General features: G+C 46.5%; 1 protein-coding gene across 1 annotated transcript in view; it reads left to right on the top strand.

The window, feature by feature from the left end:
- Positions 1–5,747: 5,747 nt before the first annotated feature.
- The window catches only part of KIF26B (kinesin family member 26B), a gene marked incomplete at both ends in the record, with an annotated part of 290,212 nt that continues 278,038 nt past the window's right edge, over positions 5,748–17,921 (top strand). The window contains 2 exons of the mRNA XM_084283885.1: positions 5,748–5,810; positions 5,886–6,287. Coding sequence (XP_084140011.1) covers positions 5,748–5,810; positions 5,886–6,287 — 465 coding nt within the window. The remainder of the gene's footprint in view (positions 5,811–5,885; positions 6,288–17,921) is intronic.

Here is a 17,921-nt window from a genome sequence, read left to right on the forward strand (position 1 = left end):
GCCATGAATCCTCCTGGACTCCCCTGATGTAGCCAGAGCATTCTGTATTCAGAGCAGGAGGTCGTGAACAAGCCACAGGAAAACTCATTGAGGTGGATGGGGAAGGGCAAGAGGGCAGCCTGCACCTTTCTTGGCCACTGACCTGCATCCACAGGAGGTGCCAGGTCTAGCCGTGGCTCTGCCTCTCCAGCTGCCAGCGAGCTGAAGGGGTGGGTACGGGGGCCAAGCTGTGACTTTCAAGGCAAAGAGAAACGAGGGGCAGGTGGCAAAGAGGTGTGAGAGAAATGGCAGGCAGATGAGCCCAACATCAGCCTCTGTGGCTGCTTTACAAAGAATATGGATGGAGTGACGTGGTGGAGAAAAATGAAACATAAAGTCTTTTGGAAATCTGCGTGCTATAAAGTTTAACTTTAACCCCAAGCTTGGTGATAAACAGAATGTATGAAATGTTTGGAAAAGTGTTGAAAAGACTATCAGACTAAACGGATGCTCACAGATCTGGAGTGCCTACTGCCACAAAAATCTCAGGAACATAGTGGGGTGAGACCTGTGCCTTAGCTTATGATGAATGTAATTCTCTGTTGTTTGAGCACTGATGAGCTGAGGGGCAGAAAGAAATGCCCGCTGCTTTTTATACAGTGCTTTATTTAAGGCATTTACACATTCAGTACTTCGACAGGCTAGCGCCTGTGATGCCAGCTCGGTTGTTGGTCTGTACTGCTATAAATTGTTCCCGCAGCACGGAAGGATGCAGCATAAAAATGTGATGATACAAACACTTCACTGTTTGTTGCTCAGGGCTGCCTGTTCACTTTGCTGTGTTATCTCTGCCTGCCCCCCTTCCACACCATCTGCACCGCGTGCCTGCGTCCCTGGCTCCTGGGGCAAAGCACGCTCGGTAGCTTTGCTCTTGCTTCCCTCCAACAGCCACTTTGCCAGCTTTCTAACTGTGGCACGTGCTGGCCTATGTTCCTCCTGCTAATAATATTTCTTAGTGTGATTAATACCATCTTCTCCCCTCTTCTATCCAAAGATTACCGAACATAATTCTTTGGAAGACACATTTTTCCTTGCCCCTGAGATAGCGAGGAGAGCGATGATTGTTCAAAAGGACTCCTTTGCCCTCTGCAATATCCAGCTGGTGTCCTGGCATTTGGGACAGCATTGCTGGCGTTGTGCTGGGGCCAAGTCCGAGCAGTTCAGGCTGCCGTGGCCCCCTCAGCACGGCTCCTCTGGCCGAAGCAGCCAGCAGCCGCCTTCACTGGGGGCTTCGGTCACAACCCACGGATGCTGGATGCTGCTATCGCGTTATCCGGGAGGCGGCTCCACCTAGCCCAGCACAGCAAGCAGTCAATGGCTTTTCCGCGTGCCTGCAGAGACAACAAGGGTTTCCGAGTGAGGAAAAGCTCACATCTTTCTCCTTTTGAGGCTGAGACTCTGCCTGTTGTTACTCCTGCATTCTCCTGCCCTGTTGCTGTTCTGTGTAAAATTTATATTGGTAGGGCTCAGCACCTGGGGAGCCACAGGTACTCACCGTTTCATTTTTCAGACTTGTTCTTAGTTTGGAGTTGCAATGAATGCTTATTGTGTCTGAGTAACAGAAAATGGGATTCTGTCAAATTCCAGCATTTGAATTTATGAACTTAACAGAAATTGGCTGCAGACTTGTCATTGCAATGCATCCCACTGCACAGAACGACTGTAAACGTCTCCATGCAACCCTGCTCTGTGAGTATACGTACGTGCACGACACCGCATCCTTTATTACTCATGAAACACATATCAATATTGTATTAATAAGTAGGCATTGATTTTCTACTGAGAACATAAAGATTTATGAAAGTAGGTGGTGCTGTGTGGCAGAAACTATGAAAGCAGTTTCTAGAAAATCTATGAAGTACTTTATATTTGAGATACAGAAAAATTTTCCATTCCAAATAAATCCAAATAGACAGTCCTTTGTGAATAATAGATTGCTTTCATATCAGGCAAGGGCAAGATTTAAGGGCATCTGGTTTGTGACAGAATGCAAATCTTGGTCCACATTTGAACGCAAATGGCTTCCTTCGACATTACGGAGGGATTCAGGGAAGCTCCCAGTGGAGCAAGGAAAGTACAGGCTAAACACCTGCGCAATGGCTCTGAGGCAAAACGGCCAAGCTAAGCAAGCAGGGAGACATACCCCTGTCAGGCTGACAATACAACTCTCTGGTGGTCTTCAGAGTAGGAAGAAGTGTGTTTAAAATGTACCGATGCAGATCTGTTGCTAACAGCAAGAAGCAGAAGCTGTAATTAGGACCATTTAGAGTTCCCTGTCCATATTATGTCTCCCAGAGATAGGGATTGTAACAGGGTATGAGATGTACATGTCCAGTGCTTGTCTTTTTTTATGCTGACATACAGAGTCAGTCTTAGGACTTAGAAATTCTGCTACAGAAATACCTTAGAAACCAGCTCATGGTTTCTGAGGTATTGGTTTCTGGTTCATGGAAACGCCCTGTCTTATTTCTCCATGATATCATACTCAACAGTTGTCAAGAACAAGTGGAAGAATACACCCCTGAAGCCTGGCATATCCCAGATACTCCAAAAGAAGCATTACATGCAACACAATCAGAAGTACAACTGCAGTCCCTGTATCTGACTTCTTCCTGTACTGCATGAATCCTTAAATCCTGGAGAATACGCAGGCTGTGGATGTGTGTGTTTCTGCTGTGTGTGCTACACAAAAGGATAAAGGACTTGGTGTGCTCTTCACAGAGCTTTCTGCTGAAGTGTTCCTATACTTCAGCAAGGGAATGGGAACAAGAACTGGAAAGGTTTTAGAGAAGAAATATGTCATACTAGAAAAGTCCTGGTAGTTTTATTTGTAATTAGCTGTTTCTATCTTTACAATTAATTCTTTGTCACTGTTACCACAAATGCCTTCAATTTCCTCTTTGTCCCCCAATGGCCTCCAAGTCATTAATATTCTGCTTTAAGCAAGTATCAGAGCTGTCATGAATTTCAAATCTCCCCAAGGAAGCTTTTTAAAATTGTAAGTAAGACCTGATACTGAGACTTATTAGCACCAAACTTGGAAACAAAGCTTCTGTGCAGGCAGTGATGACTCTTCAACTTACAGTTGCTGTCACCTTTTTTATCCTGAGATTTATAATAAATGTGAATACCTCAAAGGATTTCTTTGATGCAACCAACATTTCCAGCTCTCATAAACTGCTGTTTATTGATAGAACTGGGATGGTGCCAGCATCTCAGGTTTGAGTGATGAAGCTGAACTTCTAGGTCAGATTTAATTGCACCCATACTGAGATCTGTTCAGAAGAAATCCACTGAAAGTATCAGAGTGATAGTACACCAGAGCAAACACACTGCTGTGTGATAAAGAAACGGGAAATGTGTATACTAGCTAAAAGACAGGTCATAAACTCCATAGAGGTGCAATATCTAGATTGAGATCTAAAATTATCTACAGGACAGAAAGTCTTTCTTTATTAACTAAATGTCTTCTGCAGCCACTGCTTATAGGTGTTTTAAACGAGTACATCAGTCTGCACATGGGATCACACAGGTGCTAAATCACCTTAATGAGCTCACTCCAGAGAGGGTAAATCTCTCCCCTTGCTTGAACTAGAAAAGCTGTGAGGAAGGAAGGTCCCAATGTGAGATGATTACTAGAACCTGTAGCAGAAGCTTAAGCACCATTGTGGCCCTGTCTAACAGCTGTTCTGAACTGCTGGTGTAAGTGATTTGCAGCACAAGATATAGGTAAACTTGAAATAGAGGGGCAGCTTTGGGGGAGCTATGTGTCAGTGGCATGCTGATGACGCTGCTAACTAAACGTCTTTCCTTTACAGAATCACACAATCATCTAGGTTGGAAGAGACCTTGAAGATCACCCAGTCCAACCTCTGATCTAACCCTAACCAGTCCTCCACTAAACCATGTCACTGAGCTCTACTCCTTGGTGACACATGGAGCAGAAGGAGTTACGAGAGGAAACCTCATGAACTTCCACAGGAGGGATCCCAAAGAGATGGGAAAAAGCTTGGATGCTTCTCAGAGCAGGTGTTAACCCAGAGACAGGGTTCTTAGTAGGGCTTCTTGCTGGAGCGATACTATAGTGTCTTGTTCTTTGGCTACCACAAAATAATGTGAGACGCAAAGATTTTAGCAGCAAGATCTCTCCAACTGGAGATTTTTGGTGCATCTCAGCTTCCAAAAATCCTCACAGTTCAGCAGAGCCTGTTTTGAACAACCCAAACCACCGACAAACACCGTCACCCGTCAGGAGGGAGAGGCAGTCGGCAGCCGAGCCTCCTCAGGCTGGTCAGACCTGTGTGTTTCAGCACACCCCGAGCCCCTTCCCTGCCGGGCGGCGCTATGGACCGCTATGGACCGAGGGAGCCGGACCTCGCGCCGCCAACGGCCAGCAACGGCCGCCAACGGTCGCCAGCAACGGCCGCCAACGGTCGCCAGCAACGGCCGCCAGCAGAGGGCGCCCGCCGCCCGCGAACGCCGCCGGCCCCGCCCGGCGCCGCAGCCGCCCCTGAGCGCATCTCCCCGCGTCTCCCGGTGCTGTCCGCTGGGCGTCCCGGGGCACGGCCCGAGGTGTCCGGGCTGCGGCTCCCCCAGCAGGAGTGGCCGCGCCGAGCCGCGGCAGCGGAGGGGCAGCGGGGCACCGCTGAGGGCTCCCCGCCGCAGGGCTGCGCTGCTGGGGGTGGCGATAGGAGGGTGCGAAGGGGAGCGGGTCCCTGCGTGATCTGCCCTCGCTATCGCATCCCCCCTGCTTTGGCTGGAGCAGGGGGGCTGGGGTTCGGCTCTTTATGGCACCCGTTTCTGAGAGAATCAGCAAGTTGCGGCGAGGAGGAGGATCTCTGAGGAATGGTTGTGCTGTCTGCAGGGCTGGAGGTGAACAGGGAGCTGCGGCCAGATGCGCGTAGCCCACAGCCTGCAAACCGTGATTGTGGGGAAAGATTAACAGGGAAACGAGACTGTAGGGTTTTATTGTTAGGAGCTCAATTTATGACGCCCTCGGCCGCGAGTTAGACTAACACCCGCAGGATCGCAACACGGCAAAGGGCTGCCCGTGCCCGTCGCGGGGAGAGCTCGCTTCTTCCCTCGCAGCTCTTCGGGGAGGACTGGCAGCACTCGTCGAGTCGTGTCCGTGAAAGCCCCGAACAGCGGCGAGTAACCAATAACTGCGGTGCGAGCAACAAGGTCCCCCCACCCCACACACACACACACACACCCACACCCACCGCCCGCCCTTCGCAAGAAAAAGGGGGGCAAAAAATCTCCGGTGCCAATCAGGGCGCACCGCAAAATCGCAGGGACCCTCCCCGGCAGCGCCTCGCAGCCCCCGGCCCCTGCCCGTGCGAGGCTGCGGGCACGGCAGGAGGAGGAGGAGGAGGAGGAGGAGGAGGAGAGGCAGCTCCTCCTCCCGGGGACCGGCTCCCGATATTTTTTTGGAGGATTTGCTCGCAACTCGGTTACGGACCTGAAGAGGGGAACAAGTTGCGGCCGCAGCGGGGGCGGGAGGCTGGGCAGCCGCTGCGGGAGCGGCGGGGAGCGATGAGGACGAGGCGGCCGGCGGAGAGCCCCGCCGCCCGGCCCCTCGCCGAGGATTGAGGGCGTCTCGGGGCTGAGCCACCCCGCGGCGGCGGAGGCGCTTCCCCGTCCCCGGGACCGCCGGCGCCCTCGGATGCGGCTGGGGGCCCGCTGGCACCCGGCGCTGCCGAGCCACCATGACCTCGGTGGCCGGGACCAAGGAGCGGGGCGCAGGCACGGCGCGGAGCAGAAAATACGGGGTAAGTTGGGGCGCGGGGCGCGGGGGGGAGCGGGCTGCCGGCCCCGCCTGACCCGCTGCTCCTTCTCCGCTGCAGGTGACCGAGCCCTGCTCGCCCACCAAGCCCGGCGCCCCCTTCTCCCCCGAGAGCTGGTACCGGAGGGCGTACGAGGAGTCCCGTGCCGGCGGCCGCCCGGCCCCGGAGGGAGCGGGCTCGGCGCTGGGCTCCTCCGGCACGCCGTCCCCGGGCTCCGGCACCTCGTCGCCGGGCTCCTTCAGCGGCTCGCCGGGACCCGCCTCGCCCGGCATCGGCACCAGCTCCCCCGGCTCGCTGGGCGGCTCGCCGGGCTTCGGCACCGGCTCGCCGGGCTCCGGCAGCGGCGGCGGCTCCTCGCCGGGCTCCGACCGCGGCGTCTGGTGCGAGCACTGCAGCGCCCGCCTGGCGGAGCTCAAGAGGCAGGCGCTCAAGCTGCTCATCCCCGGGCCCGTCAGCAGCAAGGTGAGTGAGGATCGCGGCTCTGAGCGGGCTGCCCGCTGCTCGGGCGCGGTGCTCTCACCCGTCCCTTCCTCCCGGGTCCCGTGGGGTAGGGCAGCACCCTGAGATTGCGCCCTGTAGCTCCCTTCCCCTTCATCACAGGTGGTTTTGCACCGTGGTGTCCAGGTGGGTGCTCTTGTGCCTGCTGAGGGGTGGGTAAGGGTGGGGATGCCACGCGGGAGTCGTGGGACCCTTCCCCACCTGCTCCTCTTGATCCCTACGGATTTACAGAATCGCCTGTCACTTGGCAGCCAGTTCAGTGGCAAGGTATGTATGGGCTGGTGACCGCACAGCCAGGTGCGGCAGAGACCCTCCTGTACTTCAGATGAGACATTGACATACTGCATGAGCCCAAAGGCCAAACAGGGAGGCTGTGACAGACCATGACATTGAACCCAGCTTTCCAGGGTGTTGTTAACGTAAGGACAACTTGGTGTTCTTACAGAGAAATGGTAGATGACATTCTTTTTTTTTTTTTTTAAGAAGACCAAAAAATACTCAAAGCTTCTGGACCCAGAGCATTGGGTTGAGTAATCCAGTGCCTGAAAAGCATGGAAGCATTTCTGAAATTTGTCGTCAGGTTGTAAGAGCTGATTGATCACGGGTAGGAGCTGAAAGTCTTTGGAGAGACCGGACTGCCAACAAAGGTAGAAGGCAGACATTCTGGAATTCCCTGATTCAGTTTTGATTTGCAGTTTTTTTCCTATTTGGTTTGCATATAAAGATCAAGACCAACAGCCCTCGAAGGGTCCCCAGCAGCCAGCCCTTGGCTGACCCCGTGCTACCAAAACAGTGAGCGTCGAGCTCCTCCATAGCAACCCTGCGAGCGTTGTATTGTGAACGGGTCTGCAGCTCCCAGAACATAATACAATGCAATTTTGTTTGCCCTGTTGGGTTCAGGTGCTATCAAATGGTAATATTTACTCTTCCACTTCAAAGAGTTTTCATTAGTGGCTGCGATAAAGAGGTATCGTGGATCAGAGCTGAGTGCTGAGAAAGGGTCCTTGGTATTACTGTTGTTATACTGCCCATTATTTATTTATGTGCTGTTTGAGAGGGAGTTGGTGCTGCCTTGAACAAAAGACTAAAGGGCTGGTTGTTACCTTGTCTCAAAAGCTGGCTTAATTGAATTAATGAAAAGGAAAAAGGAGGAACCATAAAAATTGATATCACTAAATTGATAGTAGTGGTTGGTTCCATGGAAGGGACTCTGTACCAAAATGTTTACAAACTTGAAGCTGTGTGGTTTGGCAGCGTTTACTGAATCCTCCAGAGGCGAGTATACTACGTGGGAAACCGGATGCAGATATGGGAGCCATTGGAGCAACTGAAATTGGCCATGGGGATAAAATATAAGCAGCAAGGCTTCGTATCCCTTGCAAAGTGTTAGCAATAAACCACTTTTGCAGTGACATAAAAACGTGTGTGGGATTTTCTCATTATAACAGCGGTAGTTGTTGCCTGTCCTAGCCTTCCAGAGATGTTCCCCTCCTGTTACTGTTGTTAATTGTTCTGTTGTTCAGAGTTCAGCTGATGGTGTTGACCAGGCCAGTCTCTCTTCACATCAGTACTAATCCTTACTTCTTCATTTTCAGCCACCTTAGCCTGTGCTCTTTTCTAACACCTCTCTGCGAAGCCTTCCAGTTCTGTAGGTCTGCCCCTAATAAAACTTTCTATCCAGTGTGAAGTTAGGGGGGAAGAAGGAGGCATGAGTAAGTTGGTCTCTGAGGGCTGTGGTGACCCTCTCCCCTGTTCTCTGTTATAATAGTACTTGCAGGCTCAAGCCTCTTGAGGTTCTCCAGCCTTTCGCATGCAAATGGTTGGTACCTGGCTGTGGCTGTTGCAGAAACATCCATTTTTTCTCATCCTTTCTGTATTTACAACTGTTAGGAGCTCTTGGGCTTTCTGCCTTCAGCAGTGGCAGCCCAGTGCAGTGAGGCTTTGGTCTAGGTAGTGTAGGATAAAGGTTATTATTATGGCTATTGCCAGTGACTTCGTAGGCCTGGGTATGCAAACTTGTTATTGGCATCCACTAGGCAGCCTTATCAGTGTCTGGCTGGGGGACAGCAGGCTGTTAGTATGGGCGCTGCCAGCTCAGCCAGGGCCTGTGTGGTGCAGTGACGCACCAGGACCCCTGTACTGAGAGGTACATGGTGCCTTTAACAGGGCAAATGGCCCTGCGTCTGGGGAAAGCTTGCTTCTGTTCGGACTGAGGCTGGAGCCTACTGTGCGGTGCTAGTGTCGCTGGTGTTTCTCAGGGTCCTGTGAGGAACCCTCTTGACTGCTGCTGTGGGAGTAGGTGTTGGGGTGGATCTGATCCAGCTGCAGGGTTGAAGGAACTGATCATGTTTTTGAGTCTGGGGGTTCCAACTTAAGACTATGGTGTCCAGTAGTGTTATCAATTAGTTGTGTCCACCTTTATTAGAAGGGAGCATTTAAAATGTCAACCTTCTTTCTGTCAGCTAGATCTTGGTAACTTGCCTGACCACTCTTGTTGGTGCTGTTGAAGATGGCCTGGAGATGTCATTAGCATAATAAATCAGTGGCACCTGTTTCACATCTGTGTTGTATTTAGGGATGCATAAAACCCTGGGTACTGTGTATTGCACAACAAGCAGAATGTGAGGGTATCTGTGTTTTGACATATATCTTATAGCAGATACTAGAATTTGCAGTAACCTATCTGAATGTGAATATACATTTGCTTTCCACAGCATATAATCATGTAAAGGTTTGTCTATATCTGCAAGGTATAACAGTACGCTTAATTGCTGCATAAACAGACCAAGCTTTATGCATGAAACTATGCACTGAAGCTGTTCATTTTGATACAGAAAAACAACACTTACCCTGTCGCAAACTGTGCTCACTAGCTCATTGTTAGTGCTGAGGTGTAGAGCTTTCAGTTCCTAATGGAAACATTTTCTCCTAATATGTCAACGGGATGAGAACTTAGTACTTTTTTTTTTTTTTTTTTTTTGAGGGGTGATGGCAGGATGATGAATATACAACTGTAATTGTGCTGCTCCTTTATTTTAACTATTTCAAATGTCATGCTTCCTGACAAAGAGAAAAAGAAAAATGCTAACGTTTGTTTTTTTCCCCTTCCTGTGATACAGATGTGCCTAAATGTTGTACAGCAATTATCTGCATACAGGGGGTTTTGTGTTAGGAGAATGAAATCTTATTGTAACCCCTGTGTGAAGCATGCCCATGGGAAGTGACTGGCACAAGAGGCTGTTATAGTTGCATGTTGTAGTCTGTAACAGAGGATTGTAGAGCGTTTGGTGGCCATTGTTTGTTGTTGTTGTTGGAATCAAGCACTTGCATGGTAATAAGAGCTGTTTCAAATTACTGATATTGTTTTTTAACAATTTTAAGCTTGTTCTTGGGCTATATTTTGAGACAGGCATCCCTCAAAGTTCTAGCATAGAAGCTTATGGCATCACTCTCCATGCTTATCAGAATTTGTGAGATCTGCTTGCCGTCACTTCAAACCTGTGATAGCCTCTGGCTTCAATGGAACACTAAACTTGTGGGTGTCCAACAACGAAATGATCAGTGGGTTTAATTGAAGAGCTGCTATATTTATTTACATCAAATTATATTGTGTGTAAACAATCAGTTGAATGCTAATAATGAGTAGTCCCAAGCCACTGCTTATGATTTGTTAATATGGAGTTGGAAAAAATAATGAATGCAGCCTTTAAACCTAGAGGTAATTTTGGTGTGCAGGCACTAATATCTGCTTTGGTGTGCTGTGATTAGTAAGGATGCTGATTAAACACTAGAGTTGGATAGCATTGATGTTGTTAGGTGACGTATTCTGCACCATCCTCTGGCTAGAAGGTCTGTGCTTGCAAGTATAAGAGATGGGCAAATTCTGGCTTAGCACAGTGTGGCTGTGAATGGAGGAGAAGTTGCATTCAGGGTGGTTTTGTTTTTCCCCTGCAAATTTACTGTCACTCTTGCTTGCGTGTTGTTGAATTAGCCTTTTCTGTTCAAGGGGTGTTAAGTAGTCAAAGACTTGACTAATAATTATTAATAATGAAGAAAGCCCTGAAGCTGGCCTAATGAAAAATAGGATCCTGTTAGCTTAGAGCTGCTCTAGAAACATTCCCAGTAGACAGGACAGTAATGAACCCTTCCTCAAAGCTTAGCAAGTGGCAGAATAATGGAATTTCATTTCCGTCCAGACCTTTAATTTGTGAACAAGCACGGCCAGTCTGTATGGTTACTTAATTCGCTGTGCAAAAATCTCAGGCACCTAATCATTTCATCCTAACTCATTGTAATGCAGATAGGATTATTGCATTAGAAATGTGATTTTAAGTGGCCTGGGGCAGTAATTTGTCAGCATTTGGAAGGATTAACTCTATTAAAGTTTAGGCAACAACAACCATTCTTTTGTGTTGCATCACAGGTCACAATACCAAACGTTTAGCATAACTCATCTGTGAATCTTTTTACAATTGTATGTTTCCTGGCAAGTTGGGAAACCACAAGTGACTTTGTTTGCCCTAGAATTACAGCTGCTTAGTGGTCCAGAGTAGGCAAGAGGATATGCTTTTACCTCTGACAAATTAATGTCAACCCTTTTCTAGAGGCAGCTGCAAGTCACCTGTCTTACTGTCAGTGTGTGAAATGATGTAAATATTTATCTCAAGCTTGCAAATGTCTTGTGAGGTAAAGGTGAGGATACTGCACATTAAAGACTGTTTTCTGGAGGCTGTCAAAACTGTTTGATCTGCAGCTTTCTCCATGGGATCATAAGAGTCACTCTTGTTGAGTGCCCTGGAAACTAGGAACAGGCCTATGATTAGGTTTAGTGAATTTAGACTATGGTGTTTTTCCTATCAGAAAAGAAAATACTTTCAGGAGACCATAGGCTGTGCTGTTGGGGGGGGGGGGGGGGAGGGGGGGCGGAATATTTAATTTTTTGTCTGAGATAAACCTCTAAGGGGAAGCAAAATTTTGGTCAGACTGCTCTTTCTAGAGACTTGTCTGTGCATCTAAAAATATTGCATTCAGAAATACAGTACCTAGTCTGTAGTTGTCCTTTTGGTGCCAGGCTATCATAAAGACAGGTTCTTCAAGGTGCTTCATACCTGCCAAGAACTCTAGAATGATGTCTAAAACCATCTTGTATTTTCAGGTAGTTTTGTTATCTGCCTGGAAGTATGAGTTGTGATGTGGGTAGTAATCTTGTATAGTAAGCGCAGGATTTTTGGTGTACAGTTTTGGAAGGGGAGGAGGAGGAAAGGTAGTCTGTTCTGAATTCCCTGAAGAGCATTAAGAAGAGTGTTGTGCGTCACCAGTAGAGGCCATTGGCATGTAACAGGACTCATGCTGGTGTCAGCAGGTTATTAGAAAGCTGCAGTGCTGTGTCTGCAGGGTTGAAAGACGCTTGCAGTTTTGCCAGATCAGTGGTGTGTAGCCTTTGATACCGCGTCATCGGGGTGCTTCCAAGCACGGAACTTGCAGCACGCCACTGCAGTGAACTTTACTGCTGCGATCTATGCAATGATGTAGTAGGGACTGTAGCATTTTGTGATATGTGGTCTGCATGTCAAAGGTGTGTGGGATGTTCTCACTTAAAATGCTGGCTTAGATCTTAGCAAAGTGTCATACTGTAGCTTAAGAGGCATGTACATTAGAGTGTGAGGAATACAAGCACGTGGGCTTCTCCTCCAGTATTGGATAAACAATGCCTACTCCATGTTGTTTGTTGCTGAAGCTGCAATTCAAGAGCTATCCCTGATTGCAGGAAAGCAGCTTGCATGTTTACTTTGAATTAAGCAAGCTTCAGTATGTAACGACCACCTGGGGAACCAAATGGTATCTCAAGAGTGAGAAGTTCTAGAAGTGTCTTTCAAAACCTTTCCTATTATTGGTCCAAACTGTGGTTGCACTGTGACACTGATGGAAGCAACAACCGTTAATTAAGGTATTAATTAAGCTCTTCTGGAAAGCAGTGGCAGGGTAAAGCAGTGGAAGGTTAGTAACTACAAACTGCCTGCTGCAGTCAAACTGAAATGCTGCTTTTCTTTGGGGACTTTATCTTGCAGGTTTGAAAGAAAAGGCAGTGTTTCACTGAGCAGTTTTTTTTAACAAGGGGGTGCTTTTTGGAGCAAGGTGAAGTTTAAGGGGATCATACTATGGCTACATCCTTATTCATTAAGGTTTATAGGACTCAAATCCTCAGTGACTCTTGCTGCCCAGTTTTATTTTCAATTGCCTTCTGTGCAACCTTCTTACATTAAATCAGGGTTTAAAAAAGTGAACATAACTAGGCTGCCAAGGACTGTTTAGAATGTTCAATAAGGTAACATTCATATGTATTTGCTTATGCTTATTTCTTCCCCTTCACCTTTTTAGCTTAATATAGCTTTGAGGTATAGATTAATAATGCTTTGAAGACATTTTTGAGGTTTCTCCAAGCAAAAGCATGGACCCTCACAAGATATTTAATAAGGCAGTGTGATGTTGACTGGACTGTTCTGATGAGCTTGGGATGGAAAATCTTTGGAAGATCCTGCGAGAAGTGTTGAATATTGAAAACTCTTTTTTTAATGAGCTATGTCTAATTATGTGCAGTAAGAGCAAAGAAGTGGGAAGAAGAGGAAAGTGGTGGTCCAGATCTGAACTGTCACTCTATTGACTTGTATGAAATTGGCACTGGTGGCTGGATTTTGACTTCACCAAAATCAGCAGGGCTACGTTTAGGCCACAGCTCTACCTATTGCATACCTTGATCAGGAAGTGCATGCATTTAAAGCAGCAGTCAGATGCCCTGCTCGGGTTGAGCAGGGCTAGGAGATCCTGAACCCTTCTGAGCTTCCTAAAGTGTCTTTTCTTTCTGTTTTCCATATGAAGGTCATAAGTTAGCATCCCTGCCGGTCTCCTCTGTGAATACGTGGTGGTTGCTCCCTGCCTTAGTTCTTATCAAAATGATAGATAGTTCAAACACTTTCAGTAGTGCTGCTTTCTAAACTCAGATCCTTTTGATTGAAAGGTCAGAGAGTGACTAGATGTGCTTTTATTACAGCAGATGTGAGGAGGCCATGATCTCTGAGAAGGGTAGTGATGAGAACTGCACAATGCATCCAACCATAACCTCAGTTGCAACCAGTACAGAAGAATACAGGGAGTATTTTTAGTTACTTATGAAAAAGAAATTAAAGGAAAATAAGAGATTACCTAGATAAAATATATTTTCTAAAAAACTGGTGTTTGATTGCACCTTGGATTTACTTTTATGGTGTCAGAATTAAATTTATTGGTTTTGCTGTGTAGTAAGGTTGTTAAAAGTTCCTTACTGTTTCAGCATTGGTATGGTTCTTAAATTTTATTTTCATGTTCAACTGTTTGTTTAGTCATTGCTAAGACCTGCTGTTCTGTTCAATCTGTACTATTAAAATGTAGTCTGTGGTTGATCTTGCATTTCTTAATATAAAATGTTTTAAGTTTTCTGGGAGGGAAGAAGAAAAACTTCAGTCTGAGAACCCTTCAGGCTGTTTCCTCTTCTCAGCATTCCCCTGAAACAGTATTCAGTAGTACTCTTTTTACAAGGGAAAAAAATAAATGCTAAGGAAGTTCTGTTTGAGAGACCTGAGGGAGCTAAAAGGGCCTTAAATTGGTCTTGGCTTGCAAGTCATGACAAAAACAGAAGAAAATCCTCTCCTCTGAAGGAACTGGATACCTTTGGATTCTAATAAGTGAAGCCTGTGCTGGTAGATTTTTGTATTCCATATTTAAACTTGTAGTACCTTCCTCGAACAAAGCAGGGCTGAATCTGCTCACTTTCTCCAACAGGTTGGAGAAATTTACTTAAAGACCCAACAGTATGTGTTTTGTTAGTAGGTGGTGAATGATCTTATTCAATGATTTGGTGATTCAGAAAAAGCATCACATGCTTTCTTAATTGTTTTATTCTAAAACAAAGAAACAAACAAACAAAAAAAAAAACACCACTAAGCCAGTATGAGTTTGGCTATAGAAAACATGTTAAATGGGTGGTGGTGTGTCAGAGGAATTGTGTATGCAGGAGATGCAATGTCTGGCTCCAACGTTATATGACAGACACGAAGCATCCATCCAGGTCCAGTGTCTATAGGAAAATCTTAAATTAGGAATAGGATCTATTGAAGCATTTGGTTTCCAAGTGAACTTCAAGTGGAATTTGCTTTATTTTTTTTTTTTTTTCTACAAATGTTTCAACCTGCAGATTTTCTGTGATCTAAGAGCGAACTTCTACTTCAGTTTATATCTTGCCATGCAACTGAAATAATAAATATTTTGACATGATCATTTATTTGCACTTGGGTATTCACAACACAGAACTCTCTATTCCATGGGCTTGCACAAGAACAAAATTCTACTCACATGAATGTTTGGGGGAAAACCAAATGAAAGGGGACTTTGACAGCTGTCACAGTAGATGTGTGGGTTACTTTTTTTGAAGGAAAAGTGAAAAGTCAGTGGTTTCAGGGTGTTCAGACAGTTCCAAACAAAATTGAGCAGACCTACCTCAACAGTGCAATTAATTTTCCCAAAGTTATGTGTTCATTCCCTCTTTCTCTCACCCTCACAATTAACTGAAGAAAAATGAGAGTTCAGGAATACAGCCCCTCAATTTCTGTGGGGCCTTGTGTGGTTCTCTTGGGAATTGCTTGTTCCTTTGATCACCACAAGCGTATTGTAGGATGTGACGGAGGTTCCTGCAGTGCTGAAGAGGATGGTTGTTCTGCAGACTTTTGCTAAAAGTGGGGCAGAACTTGGCCTCTGCACGTTTCTGCTCTGGCTCCTGTAAGAGTCGTGTGGGCAAAATCCTGCCCTACCAAAGCCAGGCTTGGGCTTGGTTACGCTGGACCTACTTGGAGTATGGGCTTTTGCCTTCTAGCTGGTAGCTTGAGTGATTGTATGCTATTATTTCAATTGGGTGGTTTTATTTTTCTGTGCCTTGTAGCTAAATGAACCTCTGACCTGCCAAGTGCCAAATGGTGGAAGAATTACCCACTGACTCCATACACCTGATGGACTCCAGCAGAAAGCCTGGTGGGCAATAAGGCTGTCAGGGCTTTAAGCAGGCACTGAACAGCAAGAAGAGAAGTCATTACTCTTCATTTCTCTATTAGTTTCACTGCTCATTTAATAGTGCTGGGCAAAGAAAAACATTAATATCCTATTCAGCAGCCAAATGCACCGAATTGGGAGTTGTGACTCGTGTGTTTTCCTCTTTTCTAATGGGTATCATTAAAATTTAACAAGTCATCTAAATCATGTTAGTATTCCCAGGGTTAATATCGCTGAAATTGCTGGCAGCATTCCCACAGGAAGAGTTAACAGTTGCTGAGGCTGGTGGCTGGCATTTGTTGCTGGGAGGGAGGTGTGGGGACTGGAGGAGCCCTGGCGCTGGGAAGGCACAATGAAGCCTTTGGTGACAAGGGGCGTTGGCAATACACATACATATTCTTTCCTTTTCATCTCTCCCTTTTCACTCCCTTCCCCCCCTTCTCTCCCCAGCAGTCCTAAAGCTGTCATTTCGCTTCATACACATTAGATTTCTAATGGAAATTCTTGACAATAAGCCTGCCTGCGTGTGAACCAAGCAGGAAGGCACACAAGTGTGCTGGTGCGCTAGTCAGCGCGAGTGTCAGATTTAAGAGATTGTTAGACCATAGATGGCTTTTACTGGAGGTCGAGGAGGCTAACAAAGTGGGAGATGCAATTAAAATGGTATTCCTTGGAAAGGAATAGCTAGCTGTCTGGGCAGACTGAACCTAGGGAAATGATGGGTAGCTGGAAGGCCATTAGTGATGGCTTTGTAAGCAGTTTTGCAGCATGGGTGGTAAACCTAAATCCAGAGCTGCTCTTTTAGCATGCCTAATCAGACCTCTGTTTTCTCCCGTGTGTCAAATCCACTTTTGAATAATGGATTTGACAAATTATGTGAATTTTTTGGGTTAGATTTTCAGGTGGGAGAAAAGTTGCAAGCGGGGAAAAGAGGGGAAGCTGGCATAAGGGAGGTTTTGGGTGCATTCTCCCACTACCAATAAGACAAAAATCAGCTCTGCGAAATCCAGAGCCTTTTTTTTTTTTTTTTTTTGGTGTGAAGTCGTTGATCCAAAAAGGCAGGCTGATGTAGAATATGATAAATGATTGGACAGGCAGCTCATTAAAATGCCTGCTCATTTTAAATGAACAGTTGGGATACAATTGCTATAAATTCCCGATAAAAATTATGATATTTATGTTTGTATTAAAAAAAGTCTTTTTGGAATTGCTTTTCTCTCTGTGATCCCTCTTAGTTGTCAGCGGGATCTGGTCACATCTCTCCTCTGTGCTTTTCCTGGCTGGAGAATGGTTGGGTGTTTGGTTTCAACGTCAATGCTTTTTTAAAATTCCAAGGGGTAAGGCACTTAGAGCAAATTGACCAAACATCTTGGTGTCTTAAGGGAATTCTGATGTCCTGCTCTTCTGGGTGCCTTATATTTCTCTTTTAGGTATGGTAGCTGCAGAGTGGAAGCTTGTAATTCTTCCTTCTGGTGATGGAGATGTGTGGCATGTGCACGTATCCCAGGACAGAAATAGCAGGCAGTGGCACATATAGTTAAGGAAACTGCCTCGTGGTTATTCTGGATGCTTTAAAGCCTGAAACAGCCAGTTACCCAACAGGAAAAGCAGAGAGGAAGAGACCTCCGCAAAACCAAAGCAGATTAACAGAACAGCATGTGCATTAGTTGTGGTGGGCATGAGCAAACCCTGCAGCTCTGCTCAGCTGAGCCATGGCCCATCCCTTCAAGCCTGCAGTCAGCTCCTCTGGTGAAGGGTGTGGGATGCGAGAGCAGGAAAGGCACACAGCGAGGAGAGGTGCCAGACTTGGAGAGGAAGAAGGCAGGCTGTGGAGACAGAAATGAAGTGGGAAGCAAAGTGTGCCTTGGATGGGCCAGGCAGCAACGGAACAGGGCTTGAACAGAGCTTCTGTGGGAAAGCTCCACGCTGGGGAAGTGGGGAGAAACAGCTGGTAAATGCAAATTCTGTAAGGAGAGCTTTCTGCTGGGATGCTCTGCTGGTGTCCCAAAAGCTTTATGGAAAGGCTCAATATGAGGATTGTGTGTATTTTTTTTTTTTCTTCTTTTTTTCTCTGTATTAGTCTTCCTCTCATCTTCTGAGCTCTAGTCTTTAGTTTAGAAAGCAGCAAGCAGCCAGAAGAGCAGAAGGCAGTTTGTGGGAGCTGCCTTCGGTTTAATGCATTTCATATTTTAATTCTGAGTTAAGCCTTGCTATAAGGCACTTGTGCATCCTATGATCTAAAATTATAACTGGATTTTCTTTCTTACATCTAATTCACTTGTTTCTCTTTTTTTTTTTTTTTTTTTCCCAGTCAGAAAGGACCTATACAGTCCATACTGTAGATTTGAGGCTTGCTATAAAACAGGGACTCAACCCATTGCATTAAGAGCTTTGCTCAGCACAGCAATTAAATGGCATATGTTTTGCTGTATTGGTAGTAGGGTAGGAGTTGACATTCTGGAGTGTAGTTATGAATTCAACCTGGTTTTCACTTTCCATACGCCAGTCTCTGAAGGCAAGAAG

This window comes from Netta rufina (genome assembly GCF_964035555.1).
Source record: "Netta rufina genome assembly, chromosome: 3".
Lineage (NCBI taxonomy): Eukaryota > Metazoa > Chordata > Aves > Anseriformes > Anatidae > Netta > Netta rufina.